A 14,550-nucleotide genomic window follows, 5' to 3' on the forward strand; every position below is an offset into this window, starting at 1 on the left:
GTGTCTAAAAGCCTCCTCCTATTTAGATACACTCACCGAGGCCATTAATATTTCAAGTGTACACCACAAACTTTCACAATGACGTATTTAATCTTAGCTTCTTCAATAAAGGTTATATACGAAAATAGATGAGCACTGAATATATGTGTAAGTGTGATATTTTGTCTGAAACACAAGCACAACACTGTGTTTAGAGTTGAGTTTACTCTGAGACAGTCATACATTTCTGTGACAATACATGGGGACAGCTTAAACTAAATTCCCGCAACAGAAAGAGCAAAATAGTTATATTTTACTAGTATTTTGGCTCATTTCTGCATCAGTTTCTATTTTCTCTTCAGCACCAACCTGAAGCAAAAGGCTTCTCACACCGCGAACAACAATAATAAATAGCATTGGCCTTAACATAAGTAATGGAACAAGGCTTAAAATTATTTATTAATGTCATTCATATAATAGCAGTCCGGTTTCATGGCATATCTGGGCTGACTCCAAGTCGAATTCAGGATGTGTGGAATCTGCTTCTCTTCACTGCTTGGGTTTCATAGCTGTGGTAAAAACACCAACAACTATAGCAACTACGGTGAAGCCTTGAGCAAAGATACGTCCCCTCATCAGCAGCTGGGACTGTCTGGTTTTCCCCTGGTAGAAGGCACGGAGGCCGTAAATGAGTGCTCCTGCTGTTCCCAAACAACCTGCAGAACAAACAGCAAAGAAAAGCTTATTGACAAGACCCAACAGAATAATGAGCAAGTACTGGACAGGCTGAAAAACAAAGTGTTTGGTTAATGCAATGGAGCGTGTGCCGTGCAGGGTCACGTGATGACTATTTTGGGTTCAAGCTCAACACTGAACACAAAGGGGCGCTGTGATAACATACAACTGTGATTGTGTATGAATATTAAGAATTACATGTCTAAACTAAAAAAAAAAAAAAAAAAAAATCCCCAGAAAAGTAGTTCCCAAATTAAGGGCCACTCGTAACATAAACCATAATGCTAACATTAAAAAAAATCAAATAAATTAATAAAAATATTGATGGTCTGCCTTGGATTAGATATAACAGTCATAAGGTACCAGATACATAGGTTTTTAAGAAGAATATCTTGTTAGGTGATGGCATTTTAATTAGAAGTAAAAACATGCACATCAGTCACTACATTTAAAAGGATGTTTAAAACTAAGGTATTCAAAAAATATTCAAAAAAATTAGGATAAAGTAAGCCAATTATCAGTCTAAATCTAAGACTTTGCTTAGATTACATTATTTGTTTAATTTATTTTATTGTTTGAAACTGTGCCATCTTGTTTTGTTTCCGCAACTTTCCTTCCTGTAAATAGGGTAAGCATAAATAAGCTGTTGCTTCAGCCTACACCTTTTCGCCCATGTTTGATATAGAAATCCAAACTGTATGTATGTATATATCATGTTCTGTTAAATCAGTGTTTCTCAAAGTGTGGGACCGGGGGGCATGGGATCTCTCCTGGGTGGTTGTTTTTTCTTTTTTTTTTCTCCTTCAGGTTAGAACATGTAGCAGATGGAACTAATATTTTAGTGTTGGAGCACCCTGCACTCATTTTAGGGACATACAACAAACAAATCTACCTCCATGGTGATCGGTCACTAGACTAGACAAAGAGTTTAGGTTTGGACAATGGACAAGGATTGGACTGGGAAAAAAAAAAGTGGAATGTTTCTGTTTTTGCACAATTCGTACACTGTGCACTTTAATGTTCTGAGATGTGCAATGGAAACAGGCTCATTGCAGCCACTGATATTGTTAAAATGTTCATCTTCACTATCAAAATTTGTTTGTTGTTCTAAAAAAAGTAACTTTATTGTCATAGTTGTGCACATTTCCAATTTTTATTTGGAAAAATATTGTCTCGGAGCAGTCTTGTTGAGTTTATTTTAAGTTATTTTTAATTTGAACAACAAATTATTCAAGGAAAAGCAAAAAGTATTGTTACAATATTGACGTTTCTTTCAATAAAAGTTATAATTGCACCACTGTTACAATGTTGCTGGGGTTGGAGCTGGAGATTTTTCGTCCTCCAAAGGGGGGCCCCGACAGAAAAAGATTGAGAACTGCTGTGTTAAATGGACAAATAAATGTCTAACTAAATAAAAAACCTAACATTTTGAACAGTTTTACTTCAGCCGAGGAGGAGTGGGACAAAAACCCAGATCCTACCAAAATATTTAACATAAAAGAAACAAAGCCCTGCTCTAAGAAACAAGCATTAGAGCAAAAATATTAACTTGTGTCTTCTGAACTTGATCTTCTAACAATTAGCCTTCTTGATGTAATCTGACAATTCCTGTTTTATTTCCTATGGTAGAAAATTAGAGCTCATTTGCATTTGAGAAAAATGTATTTATTTCATTAGTGCACATTGTATAATGCACAATGTTGCACAATAACTTAGTAAATACTTTTAGATATTAAAGCTGCAACAATGAAGTGTTTTTGACTAGGGTCCCCAAAACACTGATAAATGACTATATAATTAAATATACTGACACAGTAAACATGATAAACGTGATATTTAATGTTTATGAACTCTGAGATGTGACAGAAACTAAACCTGTAGGGTCTGCTGGAACACAGTTGGTAGAAATAAGGCAAAGGGGAAATAAATAAATAAAATAAAATATAAATTTAAATAAATAAATAAAAGGTTTTAAGGTTCAAATGACACCGTTTATCAAAAGCAGTAAATCCAGAAGAATCAGCAACACGAAATAAAAGTCCTAAATGAAAAGCCATTCACCTTTTAACACTTGTATAATTACCTGTGAAAGTCACACAGAAAATAAAATTTAAAAAAAAATAGAGAAATAACTCAACCTCTGCCACTTTGCTTAAACGTGTATAAGCTATTCTGTTACAACAATGTAAATTAACTGGTTGTCAAGTTGAATTATTCCAGCTTTCTCGAATAAATGAGCTCTCACTGCTGCATCCACGCCGTTGTGTAACTGTTCCGCTGCGTACTTTTCACTCACCTATCGGAACAAAGGGGTTCTCCTTGGTTTTTCTGATGAATTTTTCTTTGAAAGTCTCCGCTCTGATCCTCGGCAGTGGAGTGAATCCTTCAATAACCGGAGGCTCGCTGAAGTCAAACGGTAGGGGTCCTGCAGGAGGTTTTGTAGGCGTCCGCTCTGCCGGAGTTGGTGCCGTAGCCGTCGCCATGTTTACGACTGTAGGAGGCGGAAGTGAAGAGCTGCATTTCCGGTTACACTTTAACCTCTAATTTCATAATAAAGGTCTTCAGAGATGAGACGCTGAATCATGGATGGGAGTGTCCAGACAGCATAAGAGGTGCAGTTACTTAAGTAAAAAGATAAATCACAGGATATAAATACTCCATTACGAGTAAAAATGCTGAATCTGAATATCTTAGTTCAGTTAAAGTGCAGCAAAAGTAGTTTTTTTTTGTCTGTGTACTTCTATAGAATATTACTCAGAATATTAGTCATTGTTTTTTCACTAACAAATGCATTTCAATGTTGTTGTCATGGTGGAAATAATTCCATATACTTTTGTGCTTTTAGTTATACGAGTAATGAAGTACTGTATCCTATTGTATGACCTTTTTTTTCCATGTAAAAGGTGACAACCATTTAAAAAAAATCCCAATAAAATGTCAGTGTATGAAATGGTATATAATAGCCATCAGATTCATTCGATGGTTCACTTGAATAAATATACTGAGACAACACTTCATGGCTGGTATCAGGAAAATAAAACATCAAAATAGCATAAAATTTATATGCTTTTTTTATGTTTCCTTTCCTGACACTGTTAGTGGAGTTGAATAAAGTGTCAAAATAACAAAAAATTATGCTTTTTTTTCTCATCTGCAGCCCAACCTGGGTCCTGACCTTAAATTTGGGAAAGGCAGCTCTAAAGAAACAAAAAGAATTGTTGCGCTCATATTTCTTTTTCAAATATCAATGTTTAATGTTCACTGCTCCCAATGCACTGTAATATTTTCAATAAAAACATCAGCTAAATAAGCTTTGGTTATAGTGTATTGTAAAACTTAAACTGATGAGAATGTGAGATATAAAGGTGTGGTCAAGCCAAAGAACTCTATCATATCCAAGGTGTGGACCACATTTTGCTTTTGCCTGCCAGGAATTTCTTGCTGTAGACAAAGATACAGATAACATCGTAGAGTTAAATTATATATTACAGATTAAAAAAAAAGTATATGCTTGAGCCTCTGTTTGAATAAATGCATCCTTCTTACCACTAGGGGGCAGTATTGTACAAGTTTCATTGTGCTCAATCTTGACAGTTGTCTGGTCCTCAGCAGTGAAAAGGATAGCTCAATTTAACATACACATAAAGTCTCTTGAAGAAGCAGGTGTTTAGTATTTAATCAAAACAGACAAAGACAAATACTTTTCAATCTTTTATTTGAATATTAAGGTAAATATTTCACATTAATACAGGCTACATAAAGTAGAGCCACTATACGACATGAAATTTACTCTCATTTTAACCCTTTTTAGTATGTAAACAATTATACATGTATTTACCACTCTAAAAGGTTTTGATTTCTCTTTCTCTTTAGGTAATCATCATCTAGTTCTGGGCCAAGTTTAAATAGCTACTTCATGTTGAGCCCCCTGCAGCCCAAGAACGGTGTATGTGGGTTTAAGTCAAAATCGCTAAACTACGCAGAGAATGGATCCTGTTTAACAGTTGATCGCGCATGTTTGTTTGCATCATCGGGACACTGATAACAGCTTTCGCCCAACTCCCTCTTTCCTCGTTTGAGATAGGCACATCAAAGAATGGCGTCAAGAGAACTTCCAATTCTTCAACCTCTGCTCTGCACTCTCAGGTCGCTACTAAAGTTAACATGTAGTACTTTTCTTTTTTTCTTTGTCTTAATCGGTCATATTCGTCAGTTGGTATTTTTTGTTTGTGTTGTGGGTCATGCGGTGTGTGTTTGATTGCTGTGGACGCTGTCTAGTTAACGTGGTTCAGGTGCACATTGCCCACATGAGGTGCCCAGGTACCAGGCCACACCTAGAGAGGAAAGAAGAAAAAAAAAACAAGATGGGGTGTGAATGAATGATTGCAGTTAATAATTTATCCATTATTAGTCAGCTATAACATATCATAGCCTTATTGTTCAGAGCCTTCTCTTCCTCGGCTGACAGGCAGTATGGCTAGAACAAAAATGTTTTTTTCATTGTGGAAATCTGATGTCGAAAAACAGATGAAAAAGAATGGAGTATAATATCTGTGACTTGTGTACAATGAATTGTTACAGGAGTTGCTTTAGCTGTACTGAATTATGCTGTAAACTCAGGTGAGTTTTCCCTTAAAGAAAATACTGAGCTGTGCTGAAGAGAAAACATCCAAAGCAGCAATACCCAGATGAAACACTAGCCAACTGAGAGTTCATTAAGAAAATTCTGAGAGGGTTACAACCCTGTTTGCACCAAGTTTACTGCAGCAGGTCAAAGAGACAACTCCCTTATTGATGCTTCATTGTGTGGAAAAACCTTTAAAGAGAAGTGCTAAAAACAGTCCCCCCCCCCATAGTGATTTTTTTTGTTTTGCTACTTAAACCAATTTCAAATGTTTGTATGTTATACGAGTTCATTAAAAAAAAATAAATCGTGTAAGATGCTCTTAAACTAGGCATTATTATAAAGGCAATGATGTACTAAAAGGGGCCGTTACCTGTTGTTGTGGGTCAGAGTTATCTGCATTGTTTGGGACCACTTTGATAATGGGGCTCCATGCAGGGTCACCAGCGTGCAAACCATTGTACATCGGTCCCCCGGGCCCCTCTGCCATGGGAGGATGAGGGGGCAGCATGGTTCCTCCATACATCGACATAGGCATTCCCTGCACAGACAATAACAGGAAACGCGTTAAAAAGATGTGTGTGTATAGAAGGATCACTGCAGAGTCGGCTACAAAGCTGGAGCTTTAAGTTACCTTTGGGAAGTCTATGTAACTGTTGGGCATATGCTGAGGCTGGTGGTAGTTGTTAGCAGGGTTTGCGATGCCTGTATCATCCTGCTCCATGGGCTGGTGCTGAGAAAAGGCAGACTGCTCTGCCTGGAGCTGAGGGTGCATCATGTGGCTGCTCATCAGGGGCTGGGACCAACCAGACATGGCCTCTGTGCAAAGACACATGGGAAGTTAGACTTATCCATCGCAGTATGTTGCATTGGTTGTTTAAAACACACATTATACTGCACCTGTATTTACTTTTATTAGAGGTAGAAATATTATGTAAAGATTAACAAAATGAGAGCTTCCCTCATCAGGCTCATTTGTGATGATGTCTTCTTTGATCGGCTTCTTTTTATTGAATTATTTGATAATAGTAACAAGTGGTTGACACCTGTAATGATCAATAGCTGTCAAGCTTCCACCAGATGCACAGGAGGAAACAAAGCCAGACAGCAGGTGCCACTACTGTGCAGACTCCAAAATACATTACATTACAGAACCAGCATGGCAGCCCCATAACAGTGTGTCGGTTTCACTTTTATACAGTGGCAGGAAGATAAACAGTTTAATTCATATTTATATACCATTTATGATGGTACGAATGGACAGCGTAGAATACAAATTTTGCTCTCACCTGAAGCACTTCCAACACCAAACGACCAAATGCCTCCCTGTCCAACAGATGCCGTGTAGCTGGTGGTGAGGAGAGGAGGGTTGACTGAGCCCGTCTGCCTGATCCGGGCCAACCGCTCTGTGCCGATGGGTTGCGGTACCTTCCGGTCCTGCTGCGAGGTGCTGCCTGGTTTAGGCTGGGGAGGAGGGGCCACAGCGGATGTGGAAAGGGCAGAGGACGACACCGTGGAGGGAGGAGGTACAGGAGACTCACCTAGTGGAAAAAGACACCACAAATTGCTTAATAAAAGGAACAGTAAGAGTAAACTAGACAATACCAACCATTCCTACAAAATGTTAAGGAGAAACAAACCAAATAAAAGATAAAAGCTTGCAGCAAAAACAAGATGAATGTAGCTATTACCTGACGTGGATGCACTCCATGGGTGAGGGGAAAAGTGCTGTCTGCTGAATGAGGGGGTACCAACTCCTGTATGTCCATGCAGATAAACAGGACTGCCAGAGATACTGGTGGCGTAGCTGGTCAAAGCTATGAGGGTGAACAGGAAAAGAAAAAAATTCATTCAACATCAAACGTGAAAGCAAACTGTGCAACAAAATGTTAATGTTCTAGTAAGACAAAATACACAGTGATACAAGCTTGAAATGCTGAAATGCTATGCCAAAGGGTCTAAACATATTATTTAAAATATGATTATGTACGACACAATTAACACTCGTACCGATGGGACTGTTGACCATCCTCTGGGAGGCAGAGCGGTAGCCAGGTGCTTTGGAGCTGTCTGGGGGAGGTGGTGGGATCATATTCTCCATCTGGCCCATGCTCATGTAGGCCGGTGGGGCCGAGTACGACTGCTCTGGAGGTGAGCGAGCAGGCAGATGGCAGGCACCCCACACCTGATTGTTTCCCACCTGTAACATAACCACAATTTATTGCAACCAAACTGAAGTGCATATTACTTTTTATTGGTAGTAAATGACTTGTGCATTATTGCCATTTCATGATGCAGTTAAATGTTATTATAATCACTGTTCAGGTAAAAGTTTCATATTAACCAATAGCAGTCAGACGCCATGATATTTTGGCTGCACTTTTGCATAGCAGCATGAAACTGCATTGCAGAATACACTTAGTAGTGAGCTGCAAGAGGGTGGGCATTTCCAAACAGATTTCTGCCTTCTGAGGATTTTGACCAAGTGCAAAACAAAAGAGACTGTAGCATGTCAGCCTCATGTTTATGAATTCTAGTAATTGACAGTTTACAGTAAAGAGGGATTATTTTACCTAATCGTGACAATCATTTACAATCATCTGAATAAAAGCAACTCATGAAACAACTACAAAGGTCATATTTCATTACTTTATCTGAATCATTTTCTAATGGTTGATTTTTTACTGGCAGTATCATTACACTCCCTTCATATCTAGGTGCTTCACTTATGTTTGTGCCTGTCATCAATTATTTTTTTGTATATTTGTGTTAAATCTGACCTGTACATTTTTCTTTTAAAGCCTACAACTGTTTCATTAGCTAAAGCATGTATAACAAACTATGGTAGTTCTTATTCTATACTAGTGCCAGAAACAGACATATCATTAATTGTCATTATTTTTGTGGCAGTTAACAATACAAACTCCATCATCACGACTGCGGTAAGTACAGAGTGCTTGAACTCACCTGGTTGTTGTTATCGAAGATGCTGCTGAAATTGAAGAGGCCTGCAGGAAAGTTTGGTGCCATCTGCTGAGGCTTCCCTGCGCTGGCCACATGGTGCATCTGGGAACCGTTCATCATCCCGAGGTTAGCGGAGACCTGCAGTGAGCCTGGAGCTTGGGCCTGTGGTGGCAAACTTGTGGGCTGGGACGTCGGGTTTTGAGTTTGTTTGGGGGGTTCCTGTTGAGCAGTGAAGGGCACAAACACAGACTGTGGCTGTTGCTGTTGCTGCTGCTGTGTCTGCTGCTGCTGCTGCTCAGGAAGGGAATAGTAAGGCCCTGGTGGCTGCATACGATGAGAGACTCTGGGTGCGGGGGCAGAAAAATGGGGTACAGTGTTGTTGGGATGTGCAACATTGTGTGAGAGGACAGGAGGAGGTGCTGAGGGGAGGTGGGAGCTGGGCTGTGGGTTGAGGTGGGGCGGTGGAGCCTCTGTGGACGGTACAGAGGAGGAAGTAGGGGGTAACTGCTGTCGAGGCTCTGGCTTGGGAGGTAAAGCCATGGCAGGGGAGGCGAAACCGACAGAGCTGATGCTCTCACTGACAGAAACAGGCTGACTCTCTACAGGCAGAGAGGGCTTGTCTTTTCCAGGAGGGGCAACAGCACTGGGTTCAGTTTTAGTTGACTGAATGGGGGGCTGTGAGATAGGTCCAACTGGCTGCTGAGGGGCATTAGCAGTAGTTGTAGTGGAACTGTGATGTGCAGGAGAACCTGTGCCTCGTACTGCATTGCTGCCACTACTAGCGGTAGCAGCAACGGACACAGAGTTGACGCCAACAGGTTTGGGGTCCGGACCAAAGAGCTGTTTTCTGACAGAGGAAGAGGAGTTGGAGCTCTGCTGGGGGTTGTATGGGGTAGGGGTAGGGTATGAGGTAGACTGCAGCTGTAGATGTGTTTGGAGCACTGGTGGTAGTGGTGGTGGTTGTTGTCACGGGTGCTCCTGAGCTGGCTGTGTTGTTGTGCTCGCTGTGGGCTGAGTTGGGTCTGGCCTGACCTCCAGGAGTGCCAGTTCCTCCGTTGTGTTTGGGGGAGCTGTTAGCACTGCCGGGACTCACAGGACGCACAGGGAAGGGGCCCCAGGTGCTGGCAGCAGGCGAGAATGTACCACCGAACTGGGCCATGGGGAGGCGAGGGTGTCTGATCTGGTGCATGGTTTGTGCAGCCAGTAGAGCGAGCTGAGGGTGGGCGTAAGCTAAAGGTAGAGACACAGGGAAAGGCTGCCTGACACTTGATGACAGCCCCTTCCCAATCTTTCCACCAGCCTGAGAGGAGGATGATGACGAGGATGACGAGGACTGGAACGAGACCCCTGTGGAGGTGACCAATGAGCTCAGAGCCTTTGGCCCAGTAGTTGAACCACTGGTGGCCCCTGTGGTGTTTGGGAAGGAAGTTGACGTCGTTTTAGAGCCCGGAGCTCTGATGTGATTCCGTGGGATCAGATCCTCAAGCTCTTTGGCTGGATCTTGGATTAGAGCATTGATGAGCTGGACTGCATACCTGGTGGACTCTGTGCCTCCTCTGCAACAACAAAACACACATCATTCACTCTAGGTTTGTCTTTCTGTAGTAGAAATAGCAAAAGTACACCTTTTTTTATCATAAATTATGCTAGACAAGGATGCAAGCACCACATCTACTCAGCCCTGAGTGGAACTGGAAGGGAGCTGACCCAAGTAACATTCATGTCTTTATTGTCTTGGGGAGTAATTAGGATCTAAACCCTGTGATATATTTGTGCAAAACTGATTAACAGATTAAGACAGAGCTCATCTGAATCTGCATGTACACATCCATCTGCGTCATCCATGTACTATCTTCACCAACTAATTATTTTCTCCAGTTTAGAAACTCACCATCATCACACATTGACAAATTTTCTTAGTGAGATATATGTCAGTTTGATGATATAAAAACAAGTTCCCCAATTTACTGTCATTACACAGTTATGTACAAGAAAAAGTACATTCTATTCAATTCTATTCTATACATAAACACGCACTTTAAGAAATCCAGATTTTGTGCAAGATATAAATGGCAACAGGTAAGCCATTTCTACAACAGGAACTTGCCGAAAAGTAATGAAAACTAATCCAGCAGACTTAAGGTACCAGTCACATAGACCCATAGTGGTTAACTATTTCACTACGTTGCTCAGTGAACTTTTCTACCCTTTCTTTTTTGGTTTGTCGGTCTCCACTTCTTATTTTTGCACAAATTTTTTTTTTCTTCTTTTGCCACTACAGGCACAGTGAGTGTCCCATTTGTTAATTTGTGGCCAAGAAAAAAAATACTGATTAAGACTTCTGACAATGTAGTTCATATTTTCCTTATTTAGTGACTTTTTAATAGAGCATCTGCTATTAATTAAAATGCCCAGTTTTACAACGTGGCCTGTCAATCCACAGGCATAACTGTGGATACAACTGTGATCTACTCTCACTAGTGACAGTATTTTCTTCCTACAGCGCATTTAGGCTGTTGACATCAAATGTGTTAACCAAAATTAGTAATGTATTCACAATGAGATTCAAAGGAGGTAGCATTTTTTTCCTTAATTCTGGAATCCCCAGATTATTAAAAGGCAGAAGTGTCTTTAAACCGTCTGAAATGCATGTGCACTGTGAACCCACCAGAGGGCACAGTTTTTACCTTATGGTGATCATCCTTTCCCCGTTCTTGTCCTTCTGTTTGTCCACATCAATGTGAGCCCCTGTCACGTCCTGGATGGCTGTGATGTTGCACCCTCCTCGGCCCATGATCCGAGACACCACAGAAGCTGGTACAGAAAGCTTCTTTGATCTTCAAAAGAAGAGGCAAAACTTCATTATTTGTTTGTCTTGATGCAGGCCTTTAAAATTACTGGTGTCTCTTAATTTAATAACACACATACTTTGTTTTCTTTGGTGTAATTAATGTGAAACTGCATTTGCATAAATCTTCGCAATAACTGCACTTCTTAAAATTCAAACATCTTTTTGGAGTCATATGGCAAAAAATTCCATAATAACAAATCACAGGTTTCTTCAAAGAACCATTGTCCAGACTCCATCAGTCATGTCTGTGACAAGTCAAATTAGCATAATATTGATATTTAGTTCATCTTTCCCATAGCGACATTAATACAGCCACATTGTTTATTTTCACATAGAGCTCATGCTTGGGATAGAGGGGCCAGAACTGGGTAGGTATTTTAAGGTTATTTTTTCTTCTTTCTACAGTAGCTTTAGAAGGTTAATTTAAATTTGCATGCTCTGTATGAAAAACACATAAGTGTATCCAAAAGGCATATACTCAAGGTTTCTTTGATAAATAAATATACACCTGGAAACAATATTTAATCAAAACCCTGGAAAAAGCTGCAATTAAAGACAGAAATACCAAAATAAACCACTAAACTGACCTTCTGACCACTTCCTTCCAGCCTTCTTCTCTCTTCTGGCCTCTTTTAGGACTTGTGAGACTTAGCTTACTGTTGGGTGAGGTGATGGGAAGAGCCATGGTTTTGAATGGTGAGGGCAGGGAGCTGGAGGTGGAGTCATTTGTGTCTGGAGCTCTGTGAAGGAATATACCAAATTAAAGTCTGTTTTTCAACCTTGGGGTCAGGACCCCACGTGGGGTTGCCTGAAATTTCTAGTAATTGATAAAAATAAAAACTTACTGATAAAAAATATATGGTGAGTTGAGAGAAACAATCACAATACATAAAAGACATGAGAAACTCCGAAGCTGAAACTGAAGCACTGTGGTACTGTTTATCTTTCAAATGTCCATTGTGGTAGGTTTAAGATGCTGCAGCTCTTTCATAATTTATAGTCTGAGTTATTGTTTGTTCAGTATTAATTTGCAGCCTTGTAAATACAAGCTGGACTGACTGTACATATCCTGACCAAGGAAAATAAAATTCTCACTTTGTGCAGTAATATCAACCTGGCTTTTCTGCCTCCGTCCATAATATACATCATATAGACTAAATGTCAACTAAAATTAACGTTTATTTGCAACATAGTATAGCAAACTATTACATGATCAAAAACAAATTACTTTTAGCAAAAAAAAAAAAAAAGTTTCCATTTATAATGTCTGGGGTCACCAGAAATTTGTGATAAAATGGGGTCACGAGCCAAAAAAGGTTGGGAACCACTGGTCTATGATGTTCACAATAACAAAAACATAATATAGCATCATACTGCAAGAAGTTTGGACAGTTAAAGGACATGATAATATACATGAGGAAAAGCATGAATTTCAAACTCAGGTTGCATGTCAGACGATGAATGTGCACTGCTAAACATGGACTCACTTTTGAGTTGGTTTTGAGATGGAGACTGTGACCTTGCTGTCCATCTTGCCGTCAGTCATTGGTTGAGGACAGTGCCTCTTCTCTGGACCGGGCAGGAGGGCCTGGGACTGGGCAACTCCTGAAGAGGAGGGGGCTGAAGAGGAAGAGGAGGAAGAAGAGGAGGAAGAGGAGGAGGCGGAGGAAGTGAGGTCAGGGAGGTAGTTGAGCTCCTGACTCTTGCCTCCGCTGCTGCTGCTCTCACTGGCACAGTCGGTGCTATCCAAGGGGTCTGAGTCGCTGTTGCCACCCGTCACGCCCCCTCCCCCACCCCGTGGCTCACCGTGGATCTTGTTCTTGTCAGCCTTGTGCTGTGCTAGTGCAACCTTAGGGTAAATAGCAAAGAGTAATTTTAGAATGAGTTTCTGTACAAATGTTTATTTTTTTATTACTGAAGAGATGAACTCACCTGTGGATCTTGTAATATGATTGGTTCATTAGGCGAAGACTCCTTGGTCTTGTTCTTTTTGTTCTTGCGATTGGTGCTCGGGGTCGTGGCCACACTCGCTCGCTTCTTACCAAAAGCTGTAGTGAAAGTGGTGGAGGTGGCAGATATACCGATGGTGGTGGTGGTGGTGGCACTCGGAGGCTCAATAGGAACCTCTGTTTCTGAGGAGAATAAAGTGAAAAACTAAGATAAGAAAAAATTGCAGAATTCTCTAATGCAACGTCATCTCTGCCACCAAGGCGTCTCTCAGTCAAAACCAAGAAGATAAACTGTACATGACGGAGTTTTATAGGTTTTCAATGGTCAGTGCCAGTTATTTAGACAGCAGGTTGGCCCATGTGCTATAAATCATGCAGATATCATGCTGTTAGTTTGCATGTGAAACAATATAACAATTTATCAATAAAAACAACAGTCATATTTGCTTTATCTTCATTTAAGACCTATTCTGCCTCACCTGAAGTACATTTGAAATAAAAAAAATGGGTGACACTAGCATTGTTCCATAACAACACTTTTGTTTGCAGGGCTGAAGAACTAACTAGTGCCCAAAGGCAATGTCAAGATGGTTGGCTGGTAAATTAGAATGCACAAGATTTCATTCAGAAATCATGTTTACAGACAAGTTTTTATTGTGTTTAGTGACATGTATTCACATCATGTCATCTTTTTCAATGAAATACCCACAATGAATGAATTATGAATGCCTCTTTAATCAGAACTTTGAAACAATTAATGTAATGTAAGTAGGCAAAATGTATGACCCAGACCAAGCTATTTTTAGATATTTTAATGCAGTGAGTTACGAAATTATAACTTCATTTTGAAAAGAAAAGAGTCTTGGAGTCTAATCTTAGCCCAAAAGCCATTAAAAGGTCTACCATCGGCTGAATCCTCCTTCTGCTCCAGCATCTCAGAGGACTCCTCCTTAGTTTTCTGCCCCTCCTCTTCCTCCTGCTTCCTCTTTTGCTCCTCCTTCTTCTTCTTGCGTTTCTCTTTGCGCTTCTCACGCTTGGCAGCCAAGGCTTGCTTCTTGCTCTCCTCTCGTGACTGTAACAAACAAGACAAAGCCATGTAAGAAATAGGTTTGTCTGTATGGATACAATTTGTTCAGACAGCTTTGACCAGACATTACCTTCTCCAGGTCTAGCTCCTTGAGGAGGATGCTAGCATTTTTGTTGGCTTCTGCTGCCTGCTGGTCTTTGGCTTTGACGATGGTCTCCATGCACTGGTGGCACTTCTTCAACAGCTCCTGCAACAACCAGAAACAGAGTTAGTTATGCCACTTATTTGGCAGAGCAAAAATTTAAAATTACATCAATACTTACTTTATCAGCGATGGTAGCAATATATCTCATGCACTCAATGTCTGATGGAAATTGGTTGACTTCCTTCACAAGGTACTGCACCACTTTCACATGACCCT

At 40.5% G+C, this 14,550-nt stretch overlaps 2 protein-coding genes across 2 annotated transcripts in view; both read right to left on the reverse strand.

The window, feature by feature from the left end:
- Window positions 1-68: 68 nt before the first annotated feature.
- On the reverse strand, window positions 69-3,227 carry higd2a (HIG1 hypoxia inducible domain family, member 2A). Its single transcript, XM_030145350.1, has 2 exons — window positions 3,011-3,227; window positions 69-695 (listed from the first exon to the last, which is right to left on the reverse strand). Exons 1-2 carry the CDS (start codon window positions 3,195-3,197, stop codon window positions 529-531), a joined length of 354 nt encoding a protein of 117 aa, XP_030001210.1. The 5' UTR covers window positions 3,198-3,227; the 3' UTR covers window positions 69-528.
- A 1,761-nt stretch (window positions 3,228-4,988) lies between these two features.
- ankhd1 (ankyrin repeat and KH domain containing 1) overlaps window positions 4,989-14,550 on the reverse strand; it is a 29,231-nt gene continuing 19,669 nt past the window's right edge. Inside the window, 15 exon segments of the mRNA XM_030145566.1 lie at window positions 4,989-5,048; window positions 5,712-5,879; window positions 5,973-6,157; window positions 6,628-6,879; window positions 7,030-7,155; window positions 7,349-7,538; window positions 8,306-9,217; window positions 9,219-9,858; window positions 10,990-11,139; window positions 11,741-11,893; window positions 12,641-13,002; window positions 13,086-13,285; window positions 14,006-14,174; window positions 14,260-14,376; window positions 14,453-14,548. Of these exon segments, the coding sequence (XP_030001426.1) occupies window positions 4,989-5,048; window positions 5,712-5,879; window positions 5,973-6,157; window positions 6,628-6,879; window positions 7,030-7,155; window positions 7,349-7,538; window positions 8,306-9,217; window positions 9,219-9,858; window positions 10,990-11,139; window positions 11,741-11,893; window positions 12,641-13,002; window positions 13,086-13,285; window positions 14,006-14,174; window positions 14,260-14,376; window positions 14,453-14,548 (3,780 nt within the window).

This window comes from Sphaeramia orbicularis, chromosome 10 (genome assembly GCF_902148855.1).
Source record: "Sphaeramia orbicularis chromosome 10, fSphaOr1.1, whole genome shotgun sequence".
Lineage (NCBI taxonomy): Eukaryota > Metazoa > Chordata > Actinopteri > Kurtiformes > Apogonidae > Sphaeramia > Sphaeramia orbicularis.

What these genes read in the sequence shown, in the direction of transcription:
- higd2a (XM_030145350.1), bottom strand. Translation starts at nt 3,197, where the DNA reads ATGGCGACGGCTACGGCACCAACTCCGGCAGAGCGGACGCCTACAAAA. An exon ending in GAACCCCTTTGTTCCGATAG is followed by an intron (nt 696 to 3,010) that starts GTGAGTGAAAAG and finishes TTTGTTCTGCAG; the next exon opens with GTTGTTTGGGAACAGCAGGA.